Source organism: Pyrus communis, chromosome 14 (assembly GCF_041283825.1).
Source record: "Pyrus communis isolate YQ-2024b chromosome 14, ASM4128382v1, whole genome shotgun sequence".
NCBI classification, from domain to species: domain Eukaryota; kingdom Viridiplantae; phylum Streptophyta; class Magnoliopsida; order Rosales; family Rosaceae; genus Pyrus; species Pyrus communis.
The window spans coordinates 5,816,297-5,830,729 of record NC_142578.1 but is presented as its reverse complement, the minus strand read 5'-3'; the positions used below and the strand labels follow the sequence as shown (position 1 = coordinate 5,830,729).

The window sequence follows — 14,433 nt, the reverse complement described above, 5'->3', positions numbered from 1 at the left end:
TCCATTTCTTACTTCAAAATGCCTTTAATATAGTGAACAGTCATACACAAGCTAGCCTTCTGTAACAAACGAGACCTAATAGCATTTACATTTGTGAAGGCTATACACTGACACTGGTGCATGTAGTTTGGACAAAGTTATACTTTTTTATATAACGATATTCTACTCTAAATGTTAATCTTAAATATCATACTTCAGTCAGAGATAATATCATTAGAACACAGCATTACTAACAAAGAAGTTCTACTTTGGTTCTTGTAGTTTATTTTTCTCTTTTGTCTCGTTCGTTAACGGAATTAACCAGACAAATATTTTGGTCCTTATAATTTAAGTTGTCGCAATTTGGGCCATGTAGTTTACCAATTCTACAAGACTCGGGCGTTTTTAGCAACGCAGATATTACGAGCTATTCGATGGCCCAATTTTTGGGGGCCCAAATTGTTGGTCCACTCTCGGTCTCATAGGCTCACAGACCAGCTCCGGCGAAGTGGCAAACAACAGTGATACCATTTCCTTCGCTGCCGCAAGGCAGGTACCGGTTCTGTATAGAGCCGAATTTAAGAGCGTTTTTGAGAGAGAGAGAGAGAGAGAGAGAGAGAGAGAGAGAGAGAGAGGCACAATGGAAGTGGAACTGAAGGAGTTGTTGAGCGACCTCGAATCGCTGAAGAAATCGCTCGCCGATCCTTCTCATCATGCTCCCATCGATAAGGTAAAATCTCGCAATTCCGATCCGTTTGAGATTCAGCTGAGAATTTGAGAGAGCTTTTGGTTTGGATTTTACCGGTTGCGATCGAATTAGCTGCTTGATTTGGCTGCAACGGATCGATTTTCGGTTTTTATGTTTTAATGTTCATTGTTCATGTGAAATTTCAGTAATCTATGCGTTGACTTTTGATTAGTATTGCTTGTTAATTGATTGCATGTTTATTCGTTTAATTTTTTGGTGGTTGTTTGTTTCCTGAGAAAATTGAGAGAAAGAAACTAGGATATTTAATTATATATGTTTAGCTTGAAGTTTGATTTATGAAACACAAGTGAAACGTTTTCAATTAGCTGAATGCTGATAAGTTTACTAAAGTTTTGTACTTTTTCTTGTAGAGCTGACTTTTCTTTTTGCTTCATTAAAAATGTAATTTGTAGCTACAATTGCGTGTAGAACGCCTTACGAGCCTTGCAAATCCCGGACTTGTTCGGCGTTCAAAAGTGAAGGTAATTCTACGGTTTATCTACTGTCATTGTCAAAATGTATGATATTAGGTGATGATTTCATTGTTTGTTCATGCATTACATGTTACGTTGGCAGGATATGAGTGCCGAGGTTGTAGATAGCAATCCTTACAGTAGGCTTATGGCACTTCAAAGGATGGGCATTGTGGAAAACTATGAAAGAATACGGGACTTCTCAGTTGCCATTGTTGTGTGTATTTATCTCCTCTTTCATTGTTTCATTTTGTAATTATAAACGAAATTAAATCTAGTTATTGCCAATGCCTTGTAGTGATGTCCTATTTGGTTATATTTGGTTATCTGCAGGGAGTAGGTGGTGTAGGAAGTGTAGCAGCTGAGATGCTAACAAGATGTGGTATTGGTCGCCTTTTGTTGTATGATTATGACAAAGTAGAGTTAGCTAACATGAATAGGTTATTCTTTCGACCAGAGCAGGTATTCATACTCGTTATTCTCATTCGTTATTCTTAATATGTGAAAAATTTCTTTACCGATCCTCAATCAGGTTTATGCTTCAAAGACTAGGTGTTTTATGCTTCAAAGATTTACCAAAGTCCCTTTTTCTCGCCTTTATTCCTTTTTTTTTTTTTTACATACCCCACAAAATTTTATTTTCCAAGTAATTCATGATCATGCATTTTTGAAGTTTTCATTTTAATGTGTTTTCCTTCTCAGAGTGGTATGACGAAAACAGATGCTGCTGTACAGACCCTTTCAGACATAAATCCCGATGTTGTGCTTGAGGTAAGCACTTATCAGGATTTTTTCTCCTTTCGAACTTAATGACAACCATAAAAGTTTATTCGATCTTAAATTTTCTGTGTACACTTTCTAGGCATAGATAGATGGATTGTATGATAATGCCAGTAGTATTGATCTTTGTATATTTGATCTCCCAATCATAGTGCCCATAGTTTGTAACCATGCTAATCAATTTCTTTGTGTTTAGAGCTATACACTGAACATCACAACTGTGCAAGGTTTTGATACCTTTATGGCTAGTTTAAAAAATAAATCATTTCGCCGAAATAAAGAAGGCAGTGGAGTGGACCTTGTACTAAGCTGTGTTGATAATTATGAAGCAAGAATGGCTGTTAATCAGGTATGAAGTTGTCACTTATAAATTTATAATTATGTTCTCTTTGTCCTAAATATATAATTATGTTCTCTTCATTCTTTCTGCCTCCAAGTAAACCATCGTAATGTTTTTTTTATTGTGAAACAGGCTTGCAATGAACTGAATCAGACATGGATGGAGTCTGGTAAGCAAATAGTTCCTACATTTGTGAAACCTTAAGTGTTAACTGAATGACTCATGGTGTATGACCTATTTTTGTATGTATGAGTTATATGGTCAAGGACGAAATTCACATGAAGAACATAAACTTTGACAGGTGTGTCTGAGGATGCTGTTTCAGGCCATATTCAGTTGCTGATTCCTGGTGAAACTGCCTGTTTTGCGTGTGCACCACCTTTGGTATGCTTCTCTTGCTTGAAGTTTGATGATGCTGAAGGATTCTCTCTGAGGAATATAAAACATGAAGAATTGAAAATTGATATTCTTTCTGTCTTATATATATCTCTTCTTTAGGTTGTGGCATCTGGAGTGGATGAACGTACACTTAAGCGTGAAGGGGTGTGTGCTGCATCTTTACCTACCACTATGGTATGGAATTTCATTTCCAGTCTATTGGCGGCTCTCCCTTCTTTGGACTTTTATCATTCAAACTTGTTAGTGTTAGTGTTTCACTGGTTGTTTGCTTCAAATTCATGTAGTAGGGTGACCACATGAATATGTTGGCATATAATTTTACAAAGAGAAATAAAAAAAAGAAAATCTTTCAACTGAATATGATGCTTCGCTTTGTTAATCTGTAGTAGTGGAGACTATCTATAATTCGTTGATTAATATGTCGGCATATCATGTCCTATCGCAACTGATTTGTTTTCATCTTTTAGGGAGTTGTTGCTGGGCTTCTAGTCCAAAATACACTAAAATACTTGCTGAACTTCGGAAACGTCTCCCCATACTTGGTGAGTCGTATGTTATATTCTCTCCCATTCTGCTTTATTTGGCAAAACATCTCGAAGGATGTTGTAAAATCTTAGATCTATATGTTTAAGATTTAGCATCAAATGCTGCATCGCTGCTCCGTGCTGATCTGCCTGATTTTTGATTTGCTTGGTTGCAGGGATATAATTCTCTTAAAGACTTCTTCCCAACTATGGAAATGAAGCCAAACCCTCAGTGTTCTAATTTTGCTTGTCTGGAACGGCAGGTAAAGAAACTAAGAGCCGGCCTTGGGCACCTGAACTGGATCTAAATGATTATTTAAACATCTGGTTAATTGGTTTGTCATTGATGCTGAGGTAATATCTACCGTGCAGAAAGAGTACTTGCTTGTAAAGCCAGCTAGGGATGCTGCAATTAAAGCAAAGATGGAAGCTGAAGCATCATCAGTTCCGGAATCTCCACTACATCTTGATAATGAATGGGAAATAAGGTACTTCTACCAACAATGGAATGTTCTTCATATTAAGTAGTTAATGTTTCTTTGTGTTAAATAGTTATGAACATCAGGGATGTTTACTAAGTTGCATATAAAAAGAATGACATGCATTTCGGAGGACTAGTTTCATGGAAATGAAAGCATACATTCAATTTGTGTTTGCAGTGTTGTTGATGATAACGAGCCGGAAAGTACGGAGGCCCAAACTCCAGGTAATTTATCCTTTACTGTTTCAAGTTCTATGGATTTCGCTCGAACATCTCCACTATTTGGAATTGGAATTCTGTGGTGATTTACAATTCCTTATATTTGATATATTTATGGGTTTACAAATTTATGAATGGCTTGTTTTCTCATCATTATCCGTCATCTGGTCTCAGATGCTCTTCCAGAAGGTCTTGTTCGCGAGCTTCCCAGTGCGGATGAGTTCCAAAAACCACCTACTGAAGCTACAGAGGGTACAATTGACGACCTAGAAGATCTTCGAAAGCAACTTGAGGCCCTAAATTCTTGAATAAATCACAGATGTTCGTTTTTGGGGTAGTCCATTATTGCTTTAGCAATCGAAATCGATCCTTAGCTTTCGTGTTTTTTTAAGGTTATAGTCACACCTTGAAGTGGGGTGTACATGAGATGGATCATACTAACTTCTCATACATTATGGAGGTTGCTAAGTAATGAATTTGTAAGTGAAATGTCGTTAACCAGTCGAGCTACAAGTCCATTGCAATTCCACTGGACTTTACTTAAATACGTTTAGCTCCATATAAGTGAATACTATCAACAAAAGCAACACGCGTGACATGACAGTTCTTCCAATTTCGATAAAATGAAGTAACGTAGGATCGATCGATCATTAGTGCATATAAAGAATCAAAGACCTCGCTACTAACAAAATACACCTACACCTAGAGAGGGGCAGGGGGAACTAGTGAGACTCACTACTACGCCACATCAGGAAGAGGATCGATCAAGATTTTATTCAGTTCTTGTACAGATCCCGCGGAATAGGCGTGCCAAATCTCGGAACTGCAGGTAGAGCGTTTTTCCAGAAAGACAACTGAGGCATTGGAAGTACTCGTGATCGACCTTATCAAACTTATCAACCTTGACTGACGGGGTTCACAAATCACAGCCATTTTCTTCAAATTCTGAGCATGTTCGAGCACATACCTTGCAAACTCGATTAGATTAGAGTCGTTAAACCCTTCAGAAACCTCTAATTCTAGGGTTACATGCTTAAGCTGGGATGTAAAATCCAGCTTTTGGAGTTGCCAATACCAGCTATCAAATCCATGTTCTGGTATTCCGAACAAATGGGACACGTAAATCTCCAAGGTATTCAAATTAGGGAGTCTTTTGAAAAGAGAGGCCACTGTTGGAACTAGGTTGTTGTCAAACTCTCAGAACTCCAGGTACTCATTCGCAAGCACCAAACGTTATGTAATGGTGGTGCAGTGCAACCTTCCTTGGACAGAGTTGTTATAGTCCATCGGTCGCGTAAAGCAAGAACTTTAACACTTTGAACAACACTAGAGAGGAGGAACTGATCATGAGATGCGGTTTCCATCTCAACTCCGGGCTAATTGTGGACAGCTTCAAGCTCAGCTTTTTCCAAACGATTAAATTCGCCTGGATTCCGAATGTTCGTCATCTTGGTTCCTCTCCAATGCATCCTCAAGAACGTAAGATTTGGAGCAGAAATTTCCAACGGCCTGCCATTGCAAGCTATATTTACACGCTCAAGTTTCTCAGCAGAGATATGAAGATGGTGGAGGGGGCTCCACCCCGAAATCAAGTGCAGCCGAAACGACTTCAAAGACGGGCTTTCAATGGTAATATTTTGTAACCTAGCCACATCTTTAAGTACCAATTCCTTAAGAAATCTGCAGGCCGACGAAACCCATTTGCAAAATCCGTCACCATCTTCCACAGTCACTTCCTTCAACCTCAAGCAAACCAGATTAGAAACAGTGCAAGTAGCAATGCTGCGAGCTTTAATAATTGTATCAAACATTTCAAGATCTATAGACTTCAGAGACCCACAGTTGAAAGCGCAACAAGGAAACTCAACTCGTTCACGTTTGGCGTTGGCGGACGACCATATCCCATAGAAAACAGAAAGATTTTCAAGACGACAGTCGACAGCATTATGAATAGAAGCGCAAACTCGACGTGCCTCATTGTCCCTCCAATTTGGGATGCTGGTATCCCGCTCAAATCGATGGTGCGGAAACTCCCACTCAAGATCAAAAGGTTTGTAACCGTATCTTGTCTTTGCCATTCGCGAGCTGGCGGCGGGAGAAGAAGTTGTCCAAGGAAGCCAGCAGCTCCAGTCGCTTGTCGAAGGTGTCTGTAGAATCTGAGGGAAATTGAGAAAAATTCAAGGTGGGAATGGAGGTACAAACTTGCCTACATCTTGTCGACAAGCTTCCGACTCGGATTACATCTGAGTAGGGAAGAGGGGACAGAATGCGATGAACAACTTCATCGGGAAGACCACTGAATCTGTCGTCTTTGTTTATTTTAGCATCCGGATCCTCAACCTCATCGGAAGCAGAAGCGGAAGCGGAAGCAGGAGGAGCTATTTGTGATCGCTTCATCGTCGAAGAAAATCGACTAGGGTTTTTGACTAAACCCTAGCTATATATGTGTGTGGTATTAGCAATTTGTATGCATGCATATTATGGAAGTTACCGAATAAAAGTTATAAAAAAAAAATAAAGAAAGAGAGATAAAAAATAGGTGTGGGAGAGAAAGTGGGTAAAAGTGAAAACTGTTGTGACCTATATTTAACTGAGAAAAAGAGAAATGTACAGCAGAGAAGAAAGAGGGATCGAGAATATGTTTGAGGAATGTGTTATTTCTCAAATCTTGTGCTAGAGAAACTTGCTCTCCAAGTAATATAAAGTCTAATAGGAAAGATCTTCTAGATTTGAAAGATTCCTAATATACCTTAACTTAAGATTTACACAACCAAAATATTTATTATAATGTATATCACAACTCAATTAATGTCGTATATGCCATTTTAGTCATTTCACACATTTTAAACTCACATTTTGTAGATCTAACTTTAATGTATTTTTAATTTTAAAATTTGTTTTTTTTAAGAAAATCTCGATGAGGAGTATTTTTAATTTTCACATAAAAAAAGTTATTTTTCATATAGAAAAGGTTTATTTTAGGGAAATTGGAGGCTTTAGTTTTCTACCAAACCTCAGCTCCAATTGTTATTGAGGCAAAAGTTTCTCTCTTTTGAAGTCCTTTACACGAATACAAAAATTATTGTGGTGCTTTTTCTAATTACGAAGAAATTACACCGTCCACGTGGCGTCTTCCATCGCACGCAAAACCCTATATTTGCAAGCGGCTCTCAGCCGTTTCAGAAATCAAAACCGCCGAAATCTCCATCGGTGTCAGCTCAGCGCCCTCCAACCCTCGATTGCTTCCTCTGCAAAAACCCACAAAAATTAGTAAACCAATCGCAAATGGCGCCCGTTGAAGAAATAGCAGACAAGGAGAAAGCAGCTCCCGAGGCAAAACCAGAAGCGGAGGAGGAAGAAGAAGTGGAAGAAGACGAAGAGGATGAGGAGCTTTGGACGTCGGACTCCGACGTCGGAGATGCGTTGGACTATTTGGACTCCAAGGACGATGACAGAGGAGTAGAAGGTGGCTTCACCATCAATTCACGGCGGCCCAATGCCCACGGCGGTCTTCACTCCCGCCCTGCTTCCTCGACCCTTCAGCCTCTCGCTAATCGCAACCAGAAGTTCACCACCCACATCCGAGCTTCGCCTCTGGAGGTACAAATTTTGCAAATTTAACACTGAAATTTTAATTGGGTTTGTTCTTCCTGCTGTTGTAATTGTATGTAAGACTTAGAATTTAAAGCGGATTTCAGTTGTAAAATTGTTTGGTTGCAAGTCTGTTTATTGTTTGGTGCTGATTTTCTTGCAAAGTTGACGTCTTTTGTTTCGGGTTTTGCGGGTGTAGGAGTGGGAAGGGAGGTTCAACGTTGGAATGTCCAACTCCGTGACCACTGCCATTCGGGGTAGTGTTCGGGACATGGCCATTGGCAGAACGAAAACTACTGAGAAAGCGGACCGTGCCACTGTTGAGCAGGTGAAAGACAGCATTTTCCATTCATGGGTTTTCTTTAATCATTCCAATTATGTGTTTTAGCTCATTAGTTTTAGTGATTGTGTGTTTTCACTAGGCCATTGATCCTAGAACTCGGATGGTTTTGTTCAAAATGTTGAATAGTGGCGTGTTTCATGATATCAATGGCTGCATTTCTACCGGGAAAGAAGTACGTATTGAGTTACTCATATTTTAACCTCTAATTTATTGACTTGGTATTGATCTTGCTGCAGTGAATCGGTGATGATAACTGCTTAATTTAGTTTTGATCGTGGAATTGTTTTTTCTTCTTGAACAGGCAAACGTGTATCACGCAACAAAATCTGATGGCCAGGAAATGGCGATCAAAGTGTTCAAAACATCTATTCTGGTTTTCAAGTAAGCTTTCTGTGACAGTTTGAGCTTGTTCCAATGGCTAATTTACAGTTTAACAAAGTCAGATTGTTATTAGGTTGAACAATATAAGCTCAACAAATATGAGAAATTTCTTTGGGGCATAGAAATATATACTGCTCATTGCTACCACATCTTCTAAACTTTATCTTTCTTTGCTTTATCATGTAGATGTGTGATGTATCTTTCGAGTTTATTTTTAAATCCTTATTTTTTTTGAAGTTATTATCTTCTTGTCTTTGATAAGTATAACAAGTTAGCCATGTAATCATAGACCATGCAGAAAATATTTTTCAGTTCCGAGGACAACCAATTAGTGTGCTGAATTTTCCGTACTTGTGTTTATAGCAATAGATTTATAATGTATCTTACTTGTTTGCCGGCCAAAAAACTTCAGGGACAGGGATAGATACGTACAAGGGGATTACCGATTCAGACATGGATATTGCAAGCGCAATCCTAGGAAAATGGTGCAGACTTGGGCTGAGAAAGAAATGAGGAATTTAAAGAGGTAAGACAAACACAACTTTAAATATGAGTACAATTAAGTCTTTGGTAAGTAGCAGCACTAATTTAACCTTGTTTAAATCTGCATATGAGTACTATCTTCACTTTGTGTCTAATAAGTACATATGTGGAAATACAAAGGAAGTGTCTATCCATTTTGCACAATGGTTCTAGCTTAAGTTTATGTAAAAATTCCGCTTCAGTCCTATTAATTTATAAAGCTGGTTTTGTCGTGCTCATGAATGTGAGATGGTCTGTGAAAATGCAGGCTAAAGGACAATGGAATTAGGTGCCCATCTACAGTTATTTTAAGACTTCATGTTCTGGTCATGGAATTCATAGGTATCTCTAATTTTAATGGACATATATTCTGACGGAATTGAAATATCAATTTGATTTGGTTTTATTGATTATATAAAAAAATACTTTCTGCTTAGAGTAGCTTTGATTAATGTAATCTATTACAGGGAAGTCGGGTTGGGCAGCACCTCGTCTAAAGGATGCTGCATTATCACTAGACAAGCTACGAGAAGGTTATATGGAGGTGTGCCAAAATCTTTCATATGAAAATATTTTTTTGTGATAATAATTTAAATACAAGAACCTGTTGGTCAAGATAATTCTACTGGGACATGTGCACATGCACTTAGATTTGTTTTTGGATTGTATACGAATGTCACTATTGGGAAACTTTTAAATGAACGAATTTTATGCTAGCAAAAATGTTTTTTTTGTATTTGATAATTTCTTTGGGTACTGGAGTGACGCCGTAGTATATTCTGCCAGATGATTATTGCTATGCGAACAATGTATCAGAAGAGCAAACTGGTGCATGGAGACCTTAGTGAATACAACATACTTTACTTTGAGGTGAGTTGCTACAAACGACTTTGAAGTTTGAGCTTATTGCACATGATAGTGTGCTATGTTCTTATGTCTTCCCTTCCTCTTTGGCAGGGTCACTTGTACATTATTGATGTTTCTCAAGCAGTTGATCTGGACCACCCTCATGCCCTTGATTTCCTACGTGAAGATTGCGTCCATGTATCTGTAAGTTCTTCATGCGGAAGTCACTTTCTTAAGTTCTGCTTTCATTGCTTATGAAAAATACAAGTAATGCACTCGCTGCTGTGAGCTTATCAAGCGTTTGGTGGCATACAGGATTTCTTTAAAAAACATGGTGTGGCTGTTATGACAATTCGAGAGCTCTTTGATTTTATAGTTGATCCAACTATTGCTGATGATGCAGTGGAGAGTTATCTCGATATGGTTTGATTCCTTCCATTTTGGTCTCAAATATTAAAGAATTTAGGTTCCTATAAACTACAAATAAATAGATAAAAAACTTTTAAGTAAGATCTATGTTTGACTGGCTGACTTCAGGTACAGCGAAAGGTTACGGCGAGAGGAGATATATCTGCAGAGGAGGAAATTGCAGACTCTGTATTTGTACAGGTGGTGACAATGTAACTGTGTTTATTGAATGCCTTTGACTTCGCGTATTTGCGTGATTGTGGGCACCCGAACTTTTGGGATATTGATTTGTTTTTCTTCTCTTCTTTCCAGTCATACATTCCAAAGACATTAGATGACGTGAAGAATGCTGAGCGGGATGTAATGCGGTTAACTAGCGGAGAGGACACTGGAGACATGTACTATAAAACTATTACAGGACTGAAGGAGGCTCTTCCTCAAGGTCAACCAGATTCATCTGAGAAAGGGCAGAAACAGGATGATGCTACTTCTGTAGCAGATCCCTCTGCAAATCCCGAAACTGAATCTGACTCTGACACAGATGACGACAACTCAAGTGACTCGGAAGGGCGGAGCTCCTCTTCCGAAACCAAGGCACAGGATCCTCTCGAAAAGAAAGCTGCTAGGAAAGAGAACAAGAAGAAAGTGAAGGAAGAGAAGAGGGAAGCTCGGAAAACTAAAGTGCCGAAGGCTCTGAAGAAACGAAAGAAAAAGATAGCCAAAGCACCCAAGACCAGGTAGTTCTGCTTGGGATAATTATAGAGCAATGGATGCTGGAAATTTTTTTGGTAGGAATTAAATTAAGAAAATTGCTTAACTTGTACTCTTTTTCTTTTTCCCAAGAACTACATGTACTTTTGATATATGAGATATATAATCTTATTTTTGAGTTTGCATGTCATCGTAGTATAAAATTGTATTATCAACATAGGACGTCACGGTTGATATAGTTTCTCTTCTTTCACACACAATCATATCAGCATCTAACGGTTGGTCTTCTAGTCAACGTAATGGGTGGTTTAAAATTAATACAATTTTTAAACTGGGTTTAAAAAGCTAAAACAAAAATCCTCGCGGTCCATTTTAACAACTCAGCTCGATTATTGGGGTTAAAATGTAATTAATCCAAAATAAATGTCACACATTTGTGTTGCTAAACCACCATCTCGAAAACGACGTCGTTGCTGCCCCCTTGTTTTAATTGTATCAGCAGTTCACAGAAAGCTGCAAAATTCGCAGCACTGTCAGCTTTCCGCTCTCTCCTCCTCCTCTTCCTCCTCCTTCGCGGGGAGCAAAATGTCGAACTCCGGAGACCAAACTCTAGCTGCGACACCACCAGCACCACCGCCAGCGGCAACCGAAGAAGAAGAAGCGGTGGCAGAACAGAGAGTCTCCGACAACGACAACGCCAGCGAGCAGTCCTCCCAGGAGTGGGAGACCATGGCCCGAGCTTGGCTCTGCTCGTTCCCCGAGGCCAAAGCTGTCTCCATGGACGAGGTCGAAGCCTGGATCGACTCCAACTTCGATTTCATACCCCAAGGCATCAAGTCCATGCCCCGCGGCGACCTCTGCCACCGCCTCATTGCCATCCAGAATTGCATGCGACTCCCCAACCAAGACCCACATTCTCCAATTCAGGTTTAATTTTGTTAAATTTTCCTAAGGTCCAATCTTTGTGTGATTAAGGTAATTGGGATTAGATGAGATTTTTAGGCAAATTAGTGAAAGTTTTAGGTGCCTTCTGGCAGATTACTATTTTCGACTATAAACCCTTGATAAAATTACAGTTTAGGGAAAAACACTTCGAACCCAATACTTTAGAAAAATACTTTTCTTGCTTTCCAATGGAGAAAGGTAACAGCGGAATTTCACAACTAAGAATCAATTAGAGCCTGACAAGTAGATAGTTGGGGAGTTCTTTTCTCCAATTAAGCTCTTATTTTCTGTAAAACTTATTGTCGTCATTGGTGTTTTTGCTAATTTACTAATGGAGTTTGGGAAATACACCATTGATGTTTGAATTGGTAATATTGTGCCGATGTTTTGACATGGTTTCTGTAATGTTAAATGGCAGGAAGGAAAGGAAGAAAACCAGGGTGATATTCCACACGCTCGATTTAAGCGCACTGATCAATGGAGACCGGCTTATATTTGGTTAGAATCGTTGGAGAAAGATGACGTGGTTAAGTCCAAAGATATAGCCGACTGGCTAACTGAGAACCCGGACATCCAAGCAGAGTTGTGCTCTAGGCATTCTAAGTATCATTTGATGCACTATATCAAGAAGTGCCATATGAAGATACTGAAGAGGCGGGAAAAGAAGAAGGTAGTGGATACTTCTTGTTTTAGCTCAATTAGCCTAGAAAATTCCAAGCGTCTGTCTGAAGATGCAGTTGCTTCTTCGATATGGACCACATCAGTAAGATTTTTTTTTTTTTTTTTTGGGTCTCAGTAGTTTTTATTTTTTGTAACGGAGGATGCATCCACTTGGTGATCATAATCTATCAAAAGTTTCCGTTGACTGCTATTTATTTCTGAGTGCTGTTTGCATGGATTACAATTTACATGGTTATATTGCGCGTGTTGAACAGGGTATCAAGCAGCCTGACAAACCAGCCTTTCTAAAGGTTCACAAAGACGTGGTAATGAAACAACAAGCTTCACTGCCATGTATGTAACATTTTCTTTATAATCTGTGGAATATTTGAAAGCCATTCTGAATGGAATGACCGGTGTGCTTTTGTCTTTTCAACAACATTCTCTAGTTTGGTTGCATTACAGAGAATGGAGCCATCACCTAAAATTGACAAACAAATAAGTTGAAGTCCTTGAAGTCACGAGACCGAAAACTGTTTAATGAACCGAATAAACTCAGTTTAAAGGCTATAAATAGCCATATGGATTTAAAGTGCTATATAAGATGTTGCATTTTTCCTTCTTAATTTTGTCATTTGACTCAATTCTGTTGGTTCGACCGGCTTCCCAGCTCCACTCTCTGTATGCAATGCATTGATCAATGCACCTAAAGATGGTGATGCATATGTGATGAAACGAAAGGAAGCAATCCAGAAATATGAGATGTAAGTCAACGATTGATGTTTTCTGCTACATTTTATGCTCCAGAACACATTTCTGCTTGTTTTACTTATTATGTACATGTAATTTCAGATTAGTGGAGCTGGAGAAGCTGCTTGCCCCCACCTTTTTAAGGCGTGAAGTTGCAAACAAATGAAGGGATTATGAAACACCAGAGTCGCTCCTATGTCCTGCCCGCGCATTTGTAGTTCTGTAATGTAGAAAGAGCTTTGCTAACTCGTTACTAGTTTTGCGCTTTTAACTGATCCGAATGATAGTTCTCCTTGGGAAAACCGAGATACAACTTCTCCTAGATTATATATTTCCCTTATAGTTGTACCGATACTACTTCTCGTAGATTAATGAATCATGAACCTTGACTTGCACTGGATTTTAATTTCATCAACTGAATATGCTATGTTGCAAGAGCATGATACAGAGAATATGCTCTGATCAATCTATATGTATATATTTTTAAGTTCTACTTATTCAAATGTGTAGACTAAGTTATTGCTTAGGGACAGCCATGTGTTTGGTATGTGTTCACACTGACTGCGTGCTTACCGACTTGGAGTCGGAAGTCATGATACAGAATGATGCCTGGTTGTTTAGGTACGAGATGTGTGAAGAGGGTTCATACCTTACACGCTCGTTCTTGTCCTACAGGTTTGGATATAAGAAAACACCATGTGTCAGGTCAATCGGCTACCCTTGTACTGCAAGATTCTAATAATAGTTAATTAGGAGTGTGGTTATGTTTAATATTTAAAATTTTGATTGTTTATTACCTAAAAAAAAGAAAAGAAATAGGAGTGAGACTGCTTTTGCATGTTTTTTAATTTTTATTATTAATACAACGATTTATTAGACTAAAGATTGATTGAGAATTTTAGGTAAGTCAAACAATAAGTTCACCCAATCATAATAAATTAGTATTTAACTCGACATCACCATGAGTCGAACTTGTTTCTTATTTGAATTTGTGATTTGTAAATTTGTATGTGTTTCTTATTTGAATTGGTGATCTGTAAATTTGTATGTGTTAACGTTTTGTCGGATCCATAAACGTGCAGAGCTTTTACAGTGAAATGAACAATAAGGCAAAAAGAAAACCCTTAGCTACTTTTATGTGAAGGCTTCCTTGAATTGGAGGACTTATTTGCCTTATTTGGAAGCTATTGTGAAATTCTTGACTAATAACACGATGTGACATTTTTAATTTTAAGTCCTCACATAATATTGCATAATTGATTTGAAACATCACTACATTGACATTTTAAGTTCTTGTAGAATTAACGAGGTGGCAAAGTGCAACATCAATTTG

At 38.5% G+C, this 14,433-nt stretch overlaps 3 protein-coding genes across 4 annotated transcripts; all 3 read left to right on the top strand.

Moving 5' to 3' along the window:
* The first annotated feature begins 351 nt into the window (after positions 1–351).
* On the top strand, positions 352–4,488 carry LOC137712838 (ubiquitin-like modifier-activating enzyme 5). Its single transcript, XM_068452011.2, has 14 exons — positions 352–709; positions 1,141–1,209; positions 1,304–1,417; positions 1,534–1,662; positions 1,903–1,971; positions 2,177–2,329; positions 2,453–2,489; positions 2,622–2,704; positions 2,819–2,893; positions 3,187–3,261; positions 3,420–3,506; positions 3,616–3,731; positions 3,903–3,949; positions 4,118–4,488. Exons 1-14 carry the CDS (start codon positions 620–622, stop codon positions 4,249–4,251), a joined length of 1,278 nt encoding a protein of 425 aa, XP_068308112.2. The 5' UTR covers positions 352–619; the 3' UTR covers positions 4,252–4,488.
* A 2,628-nt stretch (positions 4,489–7,116) lies between these two features.
* On the top strand, positions 7,117–10,923 carry LOC137712573 (uncharacterized). The gene is made up of 12 exons (XM_068451665.2): positions 7,117–7,543; positions 7,734–7,862; positions 7,957–8,049; positions 8,179–8,258; positions 8,671–8,784; positions 9,049–9,122; positions 9,248–9,324; positions 9,567–9,650; positions 9,738–9,830; positions 9,942–10,049; positions 10,164–10,235; positions 10,347–10,923. Exons 1-12 carry the CDS (start codon positions 7,229–7,231, stop codon positions 10,773–10,775), a joined length of 1,668 nt encoding a protein of 555 aa, XP_068307766.2. The 5' UTR covers positions 7,117–7,228; the 3' UTR covers positions 10,776–10,923.
* A 342-nt stretch (positions 10,924–11,265) lies between these two features.
* Positions 11,266–13,495, top strand: LOC137712324 (uncharacterized). Of its 2 annotated transcripts, none has more exons than XM_088684441.1 (5): positions 11,266–11,672; positions 12,109–12,360; positions 12,626–12,704; positions 13,021–13,114; positions 13,203–13,495. In XM_088684441.1, the coding sequence occupies exons 1-5, from the start codon at positions 11,331–11,333 to the stop codon at positions 13,264–13,266; spliced, it is 831 nt and encodes a 276-aa protein (XP_088540567.1). In that variant the 5' UTR covers positions 11,266–11,330; the 3' UTR covers positions 13,267–13,495. The 2 variants fall into 2 exon arrangements, with proteins under 2 accessions (XP_088540567.1, XP_068307525.2); XM_068451424.2 differs by having other exon boundaries at positions 12,109–12,453.
* The last annotated feature ends 938 nt before the right edge of the window (positions 13,496–14,433 follow it).